Source organism: Protomyctophum parallelum (genome assembly GCF_964188405.1).
Source record: "Protomyctophum parallelum genome assembly, chromosome: 19".
In the NCBI taxonomy this organism is placed as follows: domain Eukaryota; kingdom Metazoa; phylum Chordata; class Actinopteri; order Myctophiformes; family Myctophidae; genus Protomyctophum; species Protomyctophum parallelum.
In genome coordinates this window covers 29,707,967-29,726,224 of record NC_139717.1, presented here as the reverse complement: position 1 = coordinate 29,726,224, position 18,258 = coordinate 29,707,967, and the positions used below count along the sequence as shown (strand labels likewise).

General features: G+C 43.2%; 1 protein-coding gene across 3 annotated transcripts in view; it reads right to left on the bottom strand.

Moving 5' to 3' along the window:
• cad (carbamoyl-phosphate synthetase 2, aspartate transcarbamylase, and dihydroorotase) overlaps positions 1-18,258 on the bottom strand; it is a 34,746-nt gene extending 16,488 nt beyond the window's left edge. For 2 of the 3 annotated variants that reach the window (XM_083790375.1, XM_083790376.1), the window contains exons 1-23: positions 17,859-18,258; positions 15,950-16,089; positions 15,620-15,749; positions 14,875-15,017; positions 14,427-14,568; positions 13,306-13,477; positions 10,340-10,525; positions 9,726-9,835; positions 8,949-9,091; positions 8,670-8,801; positions 8,057-8,290; positions 7,499-7,720; positions 6,730-6,918; positions 6,273-6,397; positions 5,780-5,913; positions 4,974-5,086; positions 4,500-4,664; positions 4,222-4,307; positions 2,179-2,425; positions 1,859-1,957; positions 1,476-1,700; positions 1,050-1,232; positions 134-352 (exon numbers count right to left, since the gene is read on the bottom strand). In XM_083790375.1, coding sequence (XP_083646501.1) covers positions 134-352; positions 1,050-1,232; positions 1,476-1,700; positions 1,859-1,957; positions 2,179-2,425; positions 4,222-4,307; positions 4,500-4,664; positions 4,974-5,086; positions 5,780-5,913; positions 6,273-6,397; positions 6,730-6,918; positions 7,499-7,720; positions 8,057-8,290; positions 8,670-8,801; positions 8,949-9,091; positions 9,726-9,835; positions 10,340-10,525; positions 13,306-13,477; positions 14,427-14,568; positions 14,875-15,017; positions 15,620-15,749; positions 15,950-16,089; positions 17,859-17,940 — 3,621 coding nt within the window. In that variant the 5' untranslated portion in view covers positions 17,941-18,258. Of the gene's footprint in view, positions 1-133; positions 353-1,049; positions 1,233-1,475; positions 1,701-1,858; positions 1,958-2,178; positions 2,426-4,221; positions 4,308-4,499; positions 4,665-4,973; positions 5,087-5,779; positions 5,914-6,272; positions 6,398-6,729; positions 6,919-7,498; positions 7,721-8,056; positions 8,291-8,669; positions 8,802-8,948; positions 9,092-9,725; positions 9,836-10,339; positions 10,526-13,305; positions 13,478-14,426; positions 14,569-14,874; positions 15,018-15,619; positions 15,750-15,949; positions 16,090-17,508; positions 17,607-17,858 lie in introns of those variants that run through there. The other variant, XM_083790377.1, reaches the window with a different exon arrangement.

The window sequence follows — 18,258 nt, the reverse complement described above, 5'->3', positions numbered from 1 at the left end:
GTAATTTGACCAATCACAGTAAAAGTTCAGTCTATCAATAAAGAAAATAGTGCCGTGTAGAACCTGGGACCTGATGAAAGAAATAAAGATTGTGTTGCACTAAGCATCAAAGCATTTCCCGCCGTTTTCAGACCTTGGCGATGAGCTGCAGGTTGAAGGGACCGGTCACTTGCAGTTCCTGACCAATGGCATGGACGATCAACTTGATCCGCTCCATTGTCTTCTGGTTCAGATCCTGGGGCGGTGTGACCAGGGTGGCGTCCCCAGAGTGAACGCCGGCGTTCTCCACATGCTCAGACACTGCGATGGCCATCACCACTCCATCGCTTGCCACCGCATCCACGTCTATCTCCTGGCAAATGGTAAACATTAGACATGGAATTAGACATGGAGTCTAATTGGTCATAGATTCACATGTCTGCACCAGTGTCTAGCCTGGAATCCAGAGCTATTAGCTCAGTTACGGCACGTCATTGCGAATGAATCACAGTAAGAAGGGAAGTGGTTTGAATTTTGCATTGGAAGGCTCCGATATGCCCCGTCCACAGACCATTTCATTGGAAGGTTCTGGTCACGCTCAGCCCACAGACCAATCAGAATCTTATGTGCCTGGATGTCCGAGACCGCCGTTTGCACATAGGAAGCTTACCAGACTGATAAGCTAAGTAAAAATAAAATAAAAAAGGCAATGGAGCACATCAGTCTGGATTCCAGGCTACCAAATCCCCATAGGCTACTTGGCCATTAAAATGATTCTATTTATAGCCCCAAAGATATTTGGCATACAAGAAGCCCCAAAAAATATTTGGGGCTTCTTTTTATTGATAAATACAGTAGTCTGACGGGAGAGAGAGAGAGATATGGGGAATGACGCAGCAAAGGTCGTCAGGATCAGGTGCTGAATCCGCGACACGCCGCCAGGTGGCATTGGCAGCCTAGGTGCCCAGACGGCTACGCCAGCCTGCCGGGCCTGCCAAAATGATTCACATTCTTGGATCTTCAGTATAATTTCGTCTATCTCCATGCGAGTGTGTGTTGATGTCTCTAACCTTAGCTTCCTGTATGAACTTGGATATGACCACCGGGTGTTCTTTGGACACGGCCACGGCACTGCTGAGGTATTTCTCCAGGTCGCTGTCGGTGTAAGCCACGTTCATGGCCGCTCCACTGAGTACGTAGGACGGACGCACCAGGCATGGGTAACCAACCATCTCACAGAACTTCATGGCAGACTGGGGAAGGTGAGAAATGTGGAACAGCAGGAAAAACATGCGACTCTAACCTGAAAATAGTTGATTGAATGTGATTTCATGTATTTAAGACCAATGCAGCATTGTTAGAAACACTGTCTATTTACGTATGACCGTTAGATCATACGTAAACGTAAATAGAATAATACGTAACCATATTATTCACATACAGTACATAATAGTAGCATACCTGCTTCACCAAAGTGAGGGAGATTTTAAATGTACCTCTGTGTCAGACAGCTCCTTCCAGCGTGGTTGGCTGATGCCTATGGTGTCCAGCATGCGTGAGAACTTGAACCTGTTCTCAGCAGAGTCTATGAACTCAGGTGAGGTGCCCAGGATGCGGCACTGCTGCCGATGAAGGGCCATGGCGATGTTGTTGGGCAGCTGGCCGCCCATAGACAGAATGATACCCTCTGGGTTCTCCATCTCATAAATGTCCATCACCACCTGGAAGAAGGGCAGAAGATTAGGTTTGATTTCTTTATCATGCATCAGAAACAGGCGACATATATTAAGCTCCAATGGTTCTGAGCCACTGCTTCAGCTAATACTATGCAAAAGTCCAAGGCTGTGATTTGTGAGCACATTGTCAGTCCGTATCTCACCTCAAATGAGATCTCATCAAAGTAGAGGCGGTCACACATGTCATAGTCTGTGCTGACCGTTTCTGGGTTGTAGTTCACCATGATCGTCTTGTAGCCCATCTAGAAGGAGAATCCCAATATGAATAAGAAGACTGTGAAGAACTATTGGATTAATAGAAGCCTGTTAATTCATGTTCAAATATGATTACATGTAAATCATATTTGGAAAAATTTACTGACTTTGGTTAAGGCCAGAAAACCAATAACAAAAACTTGTCCTGGACATTGTTACATTTATATATTAGTTTTTTTGTTTTTGCTTAAAAGATTTTTATGTTCACCTTCCTGAGTTCCATGATGCAACCGACAGCACACCAATCAAACTCCACACTGCTGCCGATGCGATAGACACCCGAGCCAATCACCATGACATGCTGCTCCTCAAAGGCCACGTCGTTTTCTGTGCCGTGATAGGTCAGATACAGGTAGTTGGTGAAGCAAGGCCACTCGGCTGCCACCGTGTCAATCTGCTTCACCGCTGGCAGGATGGACCAATCACGACGGAGCTTCCTCACTGCCAGCTCCGTACTGTGGGAGGTGAATTATAGATTATATAAAAGATCAGTTAAATGGTCAACTACTTAAATTGTAAGCCAGTAATAGCCAAAAAACTATTTGTTTCATCACCTAGCAACCCAATGCTAATGTAAGTAGCAACTTGATCTATCATAAACACTATAAAAGACCAATTGCCGTGCATCCATCTCCGCTCTAGTCTTCTAACTCCAAGGTCATATCCACACCTATACTTCGGTAGAGTCGATGCGAATGGGCCGAGAAGTTGCATCATTCTTTCATATTTAATTTTCTGCGTTTGCCTTCACAAAGCGCTGTCATCCGCAGCAATTGCAAACGCAGCAGGGAACTTTATCAATTTGTTCAATTCATAAACTACACAGTGAAATCTATGGTGTTAAAATTATACTTTGAGTAATACTTAGGACATAAAATTAAGCTCCGACGATTACAAGTTTATCGAGATGAAGAAAGTCCCCAATCAGTGACAGGCAGCAGTGACAACACTCCATGTTTACGCACAGACGTACTGAATATAGTGTTTTTAAACTTTTTATGCGTTTCCTTAAGCAATCGATTAATGTACTCGTCCCTCATATTTCAATGAGGGCTTCAGTCTCCTTATTTGCCCACGTCTATCCACGGTAACGGGAGATCTTTGCGCTGCGTAAAAATAATATCCCTTCTCAGTCTCAAACTGTGTTTAGCTCCTCATCCATTTCCTTTATTTGCTGCGGATTGCATTCACACCTGCACCAAATTGAAATCAAGTTAGATTGGAAGAGAAGCGAAACCGCCATAGAATGCGGTTCTTTGAAGCTTCACACCTGCCAAACAAAGCGCACTTTCCAACCATGTTCAGCAGGATTCATTTTAATCGCAGTAAAGCTTTCTGTTGTGAATATGACCTAAGTGTCTGTATGTCTGTAATCCACAACTCTAGAACCGTTCGCCCCACCGACTTCAATTTCGACACACGTTCCACACCCGAGGCTGGGTGTCAAGTCCATATTTGGCCATGCCTGACAAAGAACTCCATATATGGCCATAAAAGGGACCAGACATAATAACTGGGTGGGGCATTAATTTCCAACTTGCATCGTTCCAAGTAGGTCAGTGCCCAATGGGCACCGCTCTAGAGGTCAGGGCCCCTGCCCAGGCTCTGGACAGGGCCCAAATTAGCCAATTGATCACACCTGTTCACCCCTAGATCTCCATATATGAAGCTGGCCTGTTCCGACATCACAATGATGTTCTGACATCTGCATAGACTCCATCCATATTTGGGCATGCCTGATAAAAAAAAACTCCATATATGGGCATAAAAGGGACACAGACATACAGTAACTGTGGTGGGGAATGCATTAATTTCCAAGTCGGCCAGTGCACCGCTCTATACATTCATCAAGTCTCTGTGTGTACGTACGTGTACGTCTGTAATCCACGTAACTCGAGAATCGTTCGCCCCACCGACTCCAATTCGACCCACACAAGAATCCACACCCCCACAGGGAGTGCAGTGCCCGCTGTCGAGTCGGTCAGACCCACGGTTGTCCAGAACCGCCACAAAAGGCCTCTGCCCGGGCTCTGGACAGGGCCCTTGCCCAGGCTCCATATATGGAGCTGGCCTGTTCTGACATCACAAATGTCTTCTGACATCTGCATAAACTCCATATTTGGGCATACCTGAAAAAAAGAACTCCATACATGGGCATACTGAGTACAGTACACACTACACACAGTCACCTTCAAGCTTTCAAAATTAATTTAACGTGTACAATTTGAACACAATCCACACACACACACACCTCTGCACAGCCATTGCTATCTGTTTGTCCGAGAAGCCCAACTGCTTGGCCTTCCTCATCACGTCTGGAGGCATGGCACTCTCACCCTGAATGGAGGGATATGGTAAACAAGACATACAGTAAGTGACCAATTCAAGTGATCAATTGAGATTAATAACCACTCTGGCCGCTGGCGTGACGTCCCAACTTCTCCTATTCTAAGAAAAGACAGTACAGATACTGTAGTAGCAAAAAGTAGTTTTCATGTTTTCCTTTTAGGTTGCAGTTTCCATCGTCACCTGCTTGTAGGTCTCCAGCAGGCGCTCATGGTCAGTGATGTTCTTCATCTTGTGGAGGAACCAGCGGTCGATCTTGGTGAGCTCGTACAGATGGTCCACGGGGTAGCCTGCTCTGAGGGCCGCCGCCAGGACGAAGATACGCTTGTCTGTAGGTATCTCTAGCTCCTGGGGGATGAAGGACAAAACAATTGGAGCTACAAGTTCACAACCCTCCACAATGCATCACAATGCAAAAGGCTGAGAGTGTGTAGATTGGCCATTTTAGCTAGTGGTTATTTTAGCTAGATCACCATTTGTGAAAGTACTGTATAAAATACGGCCTTATGACAATATTCCTAATACCTATATCCAAAATATCAAAGATGATATCTAATCTCATGTCACGATATCAATATAATATCGACATAATGCCCAGCCCCAATTTTGTTAGCCTCGAAACCAGACAAATCTGCCACAGGAAAAAATAAATCTCACCTCATCGGAGACAGGTTTGATGGTGTGGTCGAAGCCCACGCAGTTCTCATCCACCATTCTTAGAGCTTTCTGAAAAGCTTCCTCAAAGCTCCGTCCAATAGCCATCACCTCACCTTAATGGGAAAAATGATACAGTAATGAATCACCAAATAACATTATTCAACTGTGCCAAAATAGGAGCTCAGGGGTGCCTGAAGACATGGCCGCTTTTACTCTGAAACCCACGACCCGGAAACAATCCGCTCAAAAAAGTTCTTTACATTGCCATCGTTTTAATTTATACGATATATGATCCAAAAAGCGTTATTTTGTGGGAGACGGATGAGGAGCAGAAATAAAGTGCTAGTATATCGATCCGTTCAAAACTACGGAGAGCGCCCTGGATTAGGAGACACGAGTCATTCTTTCTGCCGCACCAACAGCTAAGTCAACGGTAAGCTAACATGAGCCTAGAGCAGTGTTTCTCAAACTTTTTTGTCCCGGGGCACACTTTTCATAGCCTAAAGATTTGTCGGCTACCGTATGCATATGTTACACTCTAGGCCCTAGAGTGTAGCATATGCATACGGTAGCCGACAAATAAAAGAGGAAAGCATTCAGAATATTCCTCTCTCGCCCGGTATCATTGAGGATGCGCTAGGATGTCTGAGGACGCCGTATGGACCCCTCGGTTCGATTTCCTATGAACCTTCACGACGTCCTACGGACGGAATGTGTTAAATGTAACAAAGTTGCTGTAGAAAAGATTCTAAAAGGCTTTTAAAAAAGCTATAAAAGGTGAGCTTTTAGCTGTGCCCAATTCTTACCCACACTCTTCATGGAGCTGCCTATCTTGGTGGACACTCGGAGGAACTTGCTGAGGTCCCAGCGAGGCACCTTCACCACGCAGTAATCCAGACTGGGCTCAAAGTTAGCTGTGGTCGAGTTGGTCACAGAGTTCCTACATGAAACAACACACTTTATTGGTGGAATATATGGCTCAATATAACTATTGATTATTTATTAGCAATTAGTTTCTATAGATAACTTCTTCATTTCATCGAACAGATAAGCGTGTTTTATTATATATATATATATATATATATATATATATATATATATATATATATATATAGGCTATTTTCACAGAAGAGATTTGGTGGCAAAAAGTATGGGGCCATGTATAGACCCCTGGGGGATTCCGATATAGATTTAAAGTAGTTATTTTAGAATAAAAACAATGCAGAAAAAAACATCGAAAGAGATCATATTATGTTTGCATCTTACTGCTCTAGTGACATCTCAACATGTGTTACTTACTTCAGTAAGGGCAGAGGGATCCCCAGGCCCAGTTTAGCAGCTACGTAGGCTAGTGGGTAGCCGGTGGCTTTACTGGCCAGGGCGGAGCTCCGAGACAGCCGGGCGTTCACTTCAATTATGTAATACTGAGTAACGAGACAGTGGCATATTACAACTGTCAATGACTGTGCACTAGTTTGTAAAACAAACCAACTACATCTCAAATGTAGAGCTAGACTGATTTAGCCAATCAATCAGCAATTATTTGACTTTCTTAAAGCCATCGGTATCGGCAATTATGTGGCTGGTACAGTACGTCCTTGAACCTGGTGTCCCAATTTACAGAACATAATTTAAATTATAATTAAATAATATATTATCTCAAATGATATACATACAAAACAGCTGTGAACAGAAGTTTGTGAGTTCATAAGTTCATAATTAGACATTCCGTGCTAGCTGTGCTAGTCTCTGGTACCTGTTCAGACTCGGGGTTCAGGGCATATTGGATGTTACACTCCCCCACGATGCCCAGGTGTCTGATGACTTTAATAGCAGTGTCCCTCAGCAAGTTGTACTCGTAGTCGTTGAGGGTCTGACTGGGCGCCACCACAATGGACTCCCCAGTATGGATGCCCAGGGGGTCAATATTCTCCATGTTACACACCTAATAACAAAATCTAGCTGATCAGAATCCAATTGCCCAATACCAATTACTATACATGATGATGAATACATACATATTTTGTAATAAACTAGTTCCATAACCACCTCTTTGCAAACTCATGCAGACCTCCTCTGTCCTAAATATAGTCTTATCAAAATAATTCAGTTAGGGATACTTAACTAGCATTTACTGTGTACAATTGTTCGCAAATTCCACCAATGAGAGAAGAAACTAGGTGTGGGCGATATGACTTCAAATCAATCAAGATTATTTAAAACATATGCCTCGATCAAGATTAATTAACAATAAAAAATATATAGTGAAAATAGTTGATCTACAAGCTCACACGATTGGCTATTTTCACTAGGTTTAAAGTAAAATACAGGTCGATAATAAAATAAATTTAAGAATTTTGCCATGTCGAATCAAGAAAAAGAAATGCCTCGTGATTATTCATTAACCTACTGTACATGAGCAAAATTAAGTTGGTCACCGACTCTAAACATCGGTTTCAATATATTTCCGGGTAATTGCCCAGCCCTGGAAGGGACAAATGTTCGCTGCTCTCTGCTCTACTCACGGTCACACAGTTGTCATAGGCGTCTCGGACCACCTCGTACTCGATCTCCTTCCAGCCCTTGAGGGATTTGTCTACCAGGACCTGGATGGTGTGGGCGAAGGCTGACGTCACGAGGGGGATCAGCTCCTCGCGTGTGTTGGCGAAACCAGACCCTAGTCCACCCAGGGCGAATGCAGAGCGCACCAGGACGGGGTAGCCAATACGCTCTGCTGCTGCCAATGCCTAAAGTTCAGGTTCGGGATGATATGTATGTCAGCAGAAGCTCCTCAATCCATCATCAGTACACTCAAGGCTCATGCATAGAATGGATTTTCGGTGGTGGGGTGACCACCGAACTACAACATGACGTCACGAGCCACGGTGAAGAGTAAACCACCGTCACCGCTCCAGCCCTTCTCTCTGTTTTTACTCACCACCGCTCAACGTTATTTCAGCTCCGGTGGTCACCTCACCACAGAAAATCCAGACTATGAATAGGCCTTAACACAGATGTGTGTGGATGTGTGCACGCGCATGCCCAGATGTGTGCACGTGCATGCCCAGACGTGTCAACCTCACCTGCTCCACGGACAGTGCCGCCTCGCTGGGTGCCACGTGCTCATTGATCTCTTCCATCTTCTCCACAAAGATCTTCCTGTCCTCCGTCATCTCGATGGAGGCCACAGGCGTGCCCAGGACCCGCACATTGTACTTCTCCAGGACGCCCAGCTTGGTGAGCTCCACGCCACAGTTCAGGGCTGTTTGGCCACCGAACGTCAGCAGCACGGCATCCGGACGCTCGTTCTTTATCACCTGGCAGAGGACAGTATCAAAACATTAGTTTATGCTAGGGAAATGAAAAGCATGAGGAAACACAACAGAGGGAAAATATAAAAGAAAAAACTATTTATGAAATAGTTTGATGCACTGCCCATGCTGAACAACACCAACGCACAATCTTTGTTTAATCATGAATCACAAGCTAAATTTGTACTGTAGATCAGTGAATAAACATACTGTACAACAGGATATTGTTTGTTTATTTGGATCCCCATTGGCTACTACATTAGTTGCAGCTACTCTTCATGGGGTCCACACATAAAATACATTAAATAATATGAAAACATTTTACATGATGACAGTCAGTATAAGAAAAACAGTTATGAGATACATTGCTGGTTCTGCTTCTCACCTGGGTGACATACTCTGCTGTGATTGGGAGGAAGTAGACTTTGTCTGCCAGTCCTTTGGAGGTCTGGACGGTGGCAATGTTGGGGTTGATTAGAACTGTCTGGATATTTTCCTCCTTCAGAGCCTTGATAGCCTGGATATAGACACGTATAAGTTCAACTATAATACTATTTTATTTTTCCGTTATTAATCATAGAAAAACCCAAACACATGCAAATCAAAGAACCTGATGTCAACTTGGCGAACGTCATATCAGCAATAAGTTAATTCTCCAACTCACCTGGGAGCCTGAGTAGTCAAACTCCCCCGCCTGACCTATTGACAGCCCTCCAGAGCCCAGGATGAGCACTTTCCTCGGCCGGACAAACTCCTCAGGCTTGGGAGAACCAGGAAATGTGAGGTGGTCTGTGATACGGTGCTTAACTGGTGGAGAACAATACATAGGTTTTATATCTGGAATTAAGGTCTGTGTGTGTATACAGGGGTAGAGTGGACGATAAAGCAGCCGTATGAGAACAATGAGGTTTCCAATTTGATCCCGGGCTCCCCCAGAGTTAGTGTTGAAGTGTCCTTGAGCAAGACTCTGAACACCCAATTGCTCCCGATGTGCAGGTTGGTGCCTTGCCTTGCATAGTTTATTCCACCATCGGTGTATGAATGGGTGAATGTAATGTACATTCTATGCAAAGCAATTTGGATGAAAGCCATCTGAAATTAAAACTGGAATAGACTGCCTGTGATGAAGCACGGGCGTCATACTTTTGTTCATATGACCATACAGCATACACTATACACAATCAATGCCCATGTGCAAATTCAGATCATTTGCTCCAGCCACTGAGGAGAACCGGGCAGAACAGACCGGTTTTGATGACAGAGCTTTCCTTATTTATTTATATGTAGGATATCTCAGATTTATATACCGCTTTTCCAAGTACCCAGAGTCACTTTGCATTGGGGGGAGGAATTATAAATCCTGAGTGTGGATGTGCTTCCAGCACCTGTAGTTATGGATGGAATCTCATGTACTCATGAGATTGCTGCCATGTGTTCTCACCAGTTTTTCCAGTCCTGCCATCCTTGTGGTCTCTGACTGTGTCTAAGAAGACATCGAACAGGCCCACCAGGTCGGTGGGGCCGGCCATGTGCTCCGGGTGGAACTGCACGCTGGAGGGAAAGCGGGACAAACACCTCACGTGAAATGTACTCTAGGAGAAGCCAAAATATATTATTATAGATACTGTACATTGTTCATGCTCTTTTGAGTCATGGTCACTTCACTGGTGGCAGAAACACATAAATCTCTGGTTCAGTCGATTTCACTATAATGATGTCACGGTTGAACAAGGATTGTCTTGTCTGTATGTATAGGGCATAGCAGTGGCAGCCATTTTGTGGTTCAACAGATAGAAAGCCCATTCATTTTCCCCATACATATTCGTGATATCGGCATAGTACTGTTGCAGTAGGTTGTCTCAGAGTCTGTTGCTGTATTGTCCGCACTGCCCTCGTTTACCATCACGTTTGTACTTGTACCACAAACAAGTAAAAAAGGATTATATTCACTGTGCACATGCATTAAGTGGATAGAAAATAAACTGGATTCAATCATTTTAGTCATTTCTGTGCGAACGTTGCTTGTACAGTAAGAGCTTGTACTGTATGTTGTACCTGAACAGGGGCTGTGTGTTGTGCACGATGCCCTCGCTGGTGTGGTCGTTGGCGTTGGTAAAGAGGACGTCCCAGTCGGGGGGCAGGCTCTGGGGGTCCACAGCGAAGCCATGATTCTGACTGGTGATGAAACACCGATCCGTCCCTTTATGAATGCAAGGTTGGTTGTGGCCACGGTTACCATACCTGGGAGGCATGCACACACAGATTAGACACACGAACCGACCGACATGCGGAAACAACGGTCGGACATGCAGTCGAACATGTTCCTGTGCTTGGGGTTAGGGGTAGGTTGTCAGTCTAATGACAGTCGGACCAATATCCAATAGTAGTCTAAACTAAAGCCTGCCCTGTACCCTACCTGGGAATGAACACACTCCACTACATGTTACTCCAAATGTGAAGTCTGAACTCCGACAGACATTGATACAACTCGATAGATAAAGATTGCACGGCAGTAGACATGAAACAAAAATACACAGAATGGTTGAGAACAAGTAGAGTATTAACACTATAATTAAAAGGACCGCATTAACAGTATAAAGATGATTTGACATCCGACCAGGCCTTCAGTGCCTGGGCTGGACAGGTGTGCATAGCGTAGGTAAATAGAGACGAAGGCAACTCATTTACTGCCAGAGTTTCTCTAGAACAGTACTCTCAGCAATTTTGAGAGCTTTTACTAATCTTCTTATTTAGTTCTACACCAAATATCTCAAAAGAAAGACGATGTACTGGGTATCAACACAGTAAAAAATGATCGATATATGTATATATAAGTGCATTTGGATTTATGCAATTTGATGGATAAATATGAATATAGGCATAGGTAAATGTACAATCTATCACCAGTGTTATGTGCAGCCATATAATTTATATATGCGGTATATGTACAGAGAATCAACAGTAATATGCATCAACAAATATGTACAATAATATTTTTATCACAGCTACCACATTTTGTTATTTACTGAAACCAAGCAGATTAAGATAATGATTTTTTTTTTTATCATAGTATAAAACAATTATAAATGTGTGTTGCATCTACTGTTGGCATGGGCTGATTTGTGATAACATTTCTGACAATGCTGTATTCATCCCGTCATGTCATTACCCAACCATAAAAGCCAGATATAAATGGTAAAGATATATATGCAGAATAAGACATGGCAGGCATAGACGATTTTGACTACTGTAATAAAGAGACCAATAGAGGGTATGCGCATGCTTAAAGTGAATGGGAAATCGAGTGGCAAATCGAGTGGCAAAGTGAGTTTAACATCGCTTAACGTTGTTTAATACAATCAGATAGGACTTTTCTGTTTGGATGTATGGGCGGTCAAGGTCATAAAGTAGTTTTTTGCCACTCAGCAGGCAGTATGATGTCACGTGCATACCCTCAGTGAACGGCAGAGTGACTGATGTTAGTTTGCCTCAAACTTTACTCCTTTACCTGCTTTTTACTAACACTAACATTACAAAGATGACCAGAACATCGAGATGAACCTGTGTAGTTTATGGCTGCTCCAACAGTAGTGGCAACATAAAAAATAAAATAAAACGGAATGTCTAATATCCACCGCGGTGGCCGAGACCAGAGCCATTGAGTAATGGTTGAGACGAAGCAGTGAAAGATACATAACGCCAGTGTACTTTATACCTCATACTTTAAATGCTTAGTATGAGGTATAAAATACAGCAGCCTTGTGTTCATAAAACAGAAAGATTTGGTATTGGGTAAGACTGGCGTTATGTATCTTTCACTGCTTTGTCTCAACCATTACTCAATGGCTCTGGTCTCAGCCACCGCGGTGGATATTATACATTCCGTTTTATTTTATTTTTTATGTTGCCACTACTGTTGGAGCAGCCATAAACTACACAGGTTCATCTCGATGTTCTGGGCATCTTTGTATTGTTAGTGTTAGTAAAAAAGCAGGTAAAAGAGTAAAGTTTGAGGCAAACTAACATCAGTCACTCTGCCGTTCACTGTAGTGGAAGAGGTGCGCCTGGTGAGGGTTTTATCCCCGGAGCTACGACGAGTCCGCCTACAGGAAATACGTAGGCTGCGACCATGAAACCGCTACGGAATCGGCCTATAGTATTTGTGTGAGAGTTCAAACAGAGAAACCCTCTGAACTGTCCTCCCCATCTGCTCCATTGTAAGTCAGTCTGTCCAGACTTACAATCTACAACATTCCAACAGGATAACAGGAGCACTCTATGCACACTTTGACCTTGAAAATCGGCGCTGACCAAGTAGTGATGCCAAGAGACTTCTAAACAAAACAAAGGCTGCGGTTCCCGTCGACTCTTAGCAATGCTCACACCATTGCGTGTGTGTTATCATAACAATCATGGTCAATCTGACAACTTAGTTTGCAAGAAAGAGCGCAGACTGCAGAGATCAGCAGAAATGTGAATTTCACACTACGACGCTCCCACAAAAACGAAAGGTGTTTGGGTGTGGGAAAAGAGACGGGTGACAGGGCCAGGGTGAAATGTGATGTGTTCCATCTTTCTAGGGTTAGACAGGACTGAGGTGGGCTCTAGGCAGCAGGGAGGAAAAGTATCAATGAGTTGGAACCAACTACAAGTCTAATTTTCAGTTACCCAAGTTCTACTGTATATTAAAAAACAAAGAAAAGGACCCGCACACCGTCAGAAACTTGCCAAAAATGTTGCTCTTTATTAAGTCGACGTTTCGGTCGTTAGACCTTCATCAGGACGGCGACAGTGTGCCGGTCCTTTTCTTTGTTTTTCAAAGATACCCTTTTAATATGCATTTTTGTCCTACGCACCCATCACCAACCTGTTGAGATGTGGCATCAGCCTTTTTCTATAAAGTTAGTTTGAATACTACCTGAGGCTCTTTGCTGCATGTCATTTCTTTCTATCCCCACCTTCTGTCAGACTGTCACCATCTCCTGAAAACATTATTTAAAACGTAAATACTAGTTACTGACTTCATCTTGTAGGTCTTTGCGCCGATGACCAGCGAGAGGAGCTGGTGTCCGAGGCAGATACCAAACACAGGCTTGGGATGGTCCACGCACACCACCTTCTTCAAATTGTCTATGGTGGACTGGCAATGCTTGGGGTCGCCTGGTCCATTACTGATGAAGAGGCCGTCAAAGTCTGGAGAAGATGAAAAATACAATTATATTACTGATTCACAAAGAAAACCCTCTAATGATGGACACTCCTCTCCACACAAAGAAAGACACTCAATAAATAACATTGTGTGTGTGTGTGTCAAAGCTTCATTAATTTGATTTAATCTCTTTGGCAGAATCAAATACAGGATATCACAGGAAGGAGGTGAAGGAAGGATGTAAAATTTCACTTTATTCATGACATCAGTATTATAAACAGCCAAACTAAGCCATCCTTCCCTCACTGTGTTGTAGACACAGTGAGGGAAAACAACAATATACACGCTCACATGTTGCTATAGCCCATGTTGTGAGCTTGTACAATGGCTAAGTATTTTCAAATAGTTAATCTATATAGGGTTAAAGTGGTTAAGCTGATTTTGTGCAAAAGTGCAGTATATGGCCCGGGGGCACCTAGGCAATGCAGCCGGAGAGCGTGTCGTGGGTTCGAATCCCAATGGCCTTTGCTGCATGTCACTCCCCATTTTCTGACAGTCTACTGCACACCATCAATAAAGGCAGAAAAAGCCCAAACTCATGTGTGTCATCATGTTTTATTCCAAGGCCCACAAGGCCAATGACGTGTAACACGTAAAAACACTGTTTTCAGTGTTTACACTAGATGACGCTCTTCGCTAACAACCTAACATACAAGTCATCATTTCACATGAGATCACGTCCATTTCCTTTTATTCAATTTTGAAAAAAGCTTTTTCTCTCCCCTTCCTGGATTTCCTCCACATTTTTTGCTTTTTTCAAACGGACTAGGGAACGCATGGTTACGATCAAGGGGTACAAAATTATCAATGGATTATTTATGCATTTACTCTGGCAGTAAATTACTTAAAAAAGGTGCACTGTATTACAAAGACACATTTCTAGCATTTAATGACTCGTCTCCCTCTCTGTTTAACCAGCAGTGTAGCAGTAACCTGCGTTGTTCAGGGGGTGGTCCCAGGGTACGACAGTCACACAAGCTCCTCTCTGGGCCAAGCAGCGGATCTGGTTGTGTTTGATGCCGCAGTCCACTGCTGTGATACGGATGCTACCACTGGGGTTATATACTCTGGGCTCCTGACAATAAACAGATATGATTTGTTAGACCGATTACATAGACAGAAATTAGAAACAAAGGTGCTTTCAGATGCAAATAGGGAATGAATGCCCTAGTGCCCCACCCTGTTATGCAATAACCATTATACCCGTTGTCCGAGTACCCGTTGTAACAGTCTGTCTGTGTCCCTTTTAAGCCCATATATGGAGATGTTTTCATTATATGGTCATACAGTGTTCCCAGTAACCAAATAGGCAGTTTCCTGAACAATTTGAAATGTCTTGATGTGGCAGTGAGAGGGAGTATTATTAACACCAGATTGATACCTTCATGGAGACTTCTTGGACAAGGTTGCGCTGGTCGGGATCGTCAAAGGGAATGCTGTCATCAGGTGTGCCGTCCACCACCAGCTTCCCCAGCATGGTTCCCTTCTCACGGATCTTCTTAGTCAGACGACGGGTGTCAATACCTGGAGTGGATGCAGGAGGGAAAATGGCCACATGTATAAAATGTTTGGGCTTTCAAAGCTTACTTAAAAAAGATCACCTTTTAAGGGCTGGCTTTTAAAAATTACTTTTGGTTTTAGTGATGCCTTAATACTAGGCTTTGGTCTTAGTTTACAGTGAGGGACTGATAACGATTAACAGTTATCCTTGGGAGGTAAGTCAGAGGAGACGGAGACCATCTTCCACTCTGGTTTGTAAGAAAAACATATTTCCTACACACACCATAGAAGCTTGCTGGAACAATCCAATAGATCTGCCATTATGTGTGTGGTTATTAAGTACAATAAGTAGTATGTAGTTGTTACAGACTGATGGATGCTAAACTAAAATGTTGATTCAGATAATTGTATAGAAAAAAAATGAAATGAAAACAGTCACAGAAATTGTTTCATAATATGGCTTGTCAACTGCCTCCTTCATATCATTGGTTAAGGATGAAATGCTGCTGCTTAATTATTAACATCTCTATTGTACAGCTAGAAATATGGACTGACGTTTTCTCAAGTTCTCTTGTTTATAAACCACAGATGAGAGAAGGTATCCAAAACTTTGACTTCTCACTGACCCTGCAAGCCGGGAATTCCCTGTTCTTTTAGCCACGTGTCCAGTGACATGGCTGAGCTCCAGTGACTGGGGTTCTGCGACAGCTCTCCTATAATCAAAGCTGCAGTGTGGATCTTTGAAGATTCAAACCACTAGAGGAGACCACCCACACACACACACACACCAAGAGTTCAATCAAATTGCATCTTGCATCGTCTGTTTTTTTGGCATAAAATAACTCATATAGTCCCATTTCACCAGAGTGATAACATTTTACAAGCCAGAGACTTAAGTATACGCTCATCAGCATGTACACAGGGTATCCGATACTATCGTTTCACGCCTGGCCCACCTTGCTTAGTCCAAACTCTCCCTCCTCATCCTGAGGGATTCCGTAGTTGCCCACCAGGGGGTAGGTGAAGGTCAGGATCTGACAGCTGTATGATGGGTCTGTCAGGACCTCAGGATACCCCACCATGCCTGTCTGAAACACTGGACAGACACCAACACAGAGCGTATACATTAGAGCTGCAACTATCAATTATTTTCTCAGCAATTATTCTATCAATTACGTGTTTTGATTAATCGAAAAGCAGGGTTCTTTTTATAATTGGTTTTATTTTTTCAGCAATTCGCCCCAAAATATAAATCAAATCGATTGTTTTACTTAATCTATTAATTTGATTAAACACTATAGTGTTGCCCAAAAGACCTTTCTGCTATTCTAGATCTACTAGACCAGTGGTTCCCAAAGTGGGGTCCGGGGACCCCAGGTGTCCTTGAGGGTTCCAGGGGGTACTCAGCTAAAATGCTAATTGATAGTTTGGAACCAAATGGACCCTTATGGGTCAGTAACTCTGAGAGTATACAAATGAAACTAAATGGATCCTAACGGGTCCATTTGCTTCCATTTGTACACTCAGAGTTAAATTAACCGTGATTTTACAATATAAATTGGGGTCCCAGAGAAATGCCATTACATGGGGGTCTGTAGACTAATATGCATGTCAAACTGCTAGAGCCTGCTAGAGCCGTAAAAGTCTTCTCTTATGGGGGTCCCCATGGCATATCTTTTCAAATGGGGGTCCGCGGGGCTAATTAGTGTCAATTTGGGGGTCCTTGACATTAAACAGTTTGGGAACCACTGTACTAGACTGCTGTCATTTTTTCAATGTTAAAAGAAAGAAATCACACCTGTGTGAAGTGAGGGGCGCTAATATATTAAAGTCTAACTCATGTTGATTAGGTGATGTAATGGTGATGTGAAACAAACGGTGCCAACACATTAAATGGCTAAACGCCATTAACAATAAAGCGACAAATTCCGACAATATGACGTAAATGACACATGAGGTACATTTTCCCTTCATTGTCAATGCGTTTACAAAACAAACATTGAACTAAAGACAAACATTAAACCTGTGTATAGGAGGGGCACCCCTCAAAAACAAAGGCAACATACTGTATGATAAACATATCTCTCAAATGTGAAATGGATGGTTACAGTGTGTTGTGCCACAATCACAATGGTAGCTGTAGTGGTAACTTATTTTCTAAAGACCTACCAGGCAGGCTAACACTTGGCCTATGTATACAGATATCATTTAACCTACTTCAGTAGGGTCAGCTAAGGTAATGACAGTGGCACTGACTGACCCAGTTGGAAAATGGTAAACAAGGTGATGGTGTTGATGATGGTGCATTGCATCTGGGAGGGGGGGAACATATACCACCTTAGATATGATAAGATATCCATATGCAGGTGTATCTAATATTGAATGATAACCATTATTATTGTGTGAATAAGTTGTGATTTAGTTCTTTCCTCAAATTGTCCAAGGTGGGGGCTGTATAATTTACACATCATACCACTTTGGAAGGTTTTATTACAATGATTTAAAGTGCCATTACCAGGGAAGGACTGAATGTAGTTGTACTGATGGGGGGTCAGAGCGGGAATTCTTTTTACAACTGGGGGTGAGAGTTCAACCACTCACCATTCAGGGGTCTCACGCTCAAAGTTAACTTGATTTATAAAAAAAATATATAAAAAAAAATCGCGTCACGCTTAGTTAAAACAGAACGGTATCATAAGGCCTACATCAAATAACAACCATGTACCAAAACGAGCACACAATAAGCTATTTGGGGATAGGAAGGAAGGAAGTTCGAAGCCTTCACGATGCGAACATATCACGGGTACGATTCCGAATCCAGATGTAAGAAGAGCTTGAGAGGCATGGCATCCAACGAGAACTTACCAACTTCTCCACATACGGACACATTTGCACCAAAAAGGCGGCCTTTGAACGTGGTACCATCTTCTAAAATCAAGGTTGCCATTCTGCTTCACTGCTATGTTAAAAAACAGCCGATCGGGAAAGATGCTATGCGAAATGTGTGTATAGCCGGTTCCAGTTCCGCAATGCTTTCCCACGTGAAACAACACGCCGCACACTGAAGCTAGAGGATGTAACGCCGGCTGTACCTCCTCCAAAGTAATGTCCTCGCTCGCCCAAAACCTGATTTCACGTATAGAACGAGCCAGCCGCCGTCTTCCGCTGTCTTACTGTAAACGACGAAGGAAAGTGCACCAACAAATGGACAGGTTTTCTATTGGTGAATTTGTAAAAAAAAATTGTCTGTAGACCAAGTCCACAA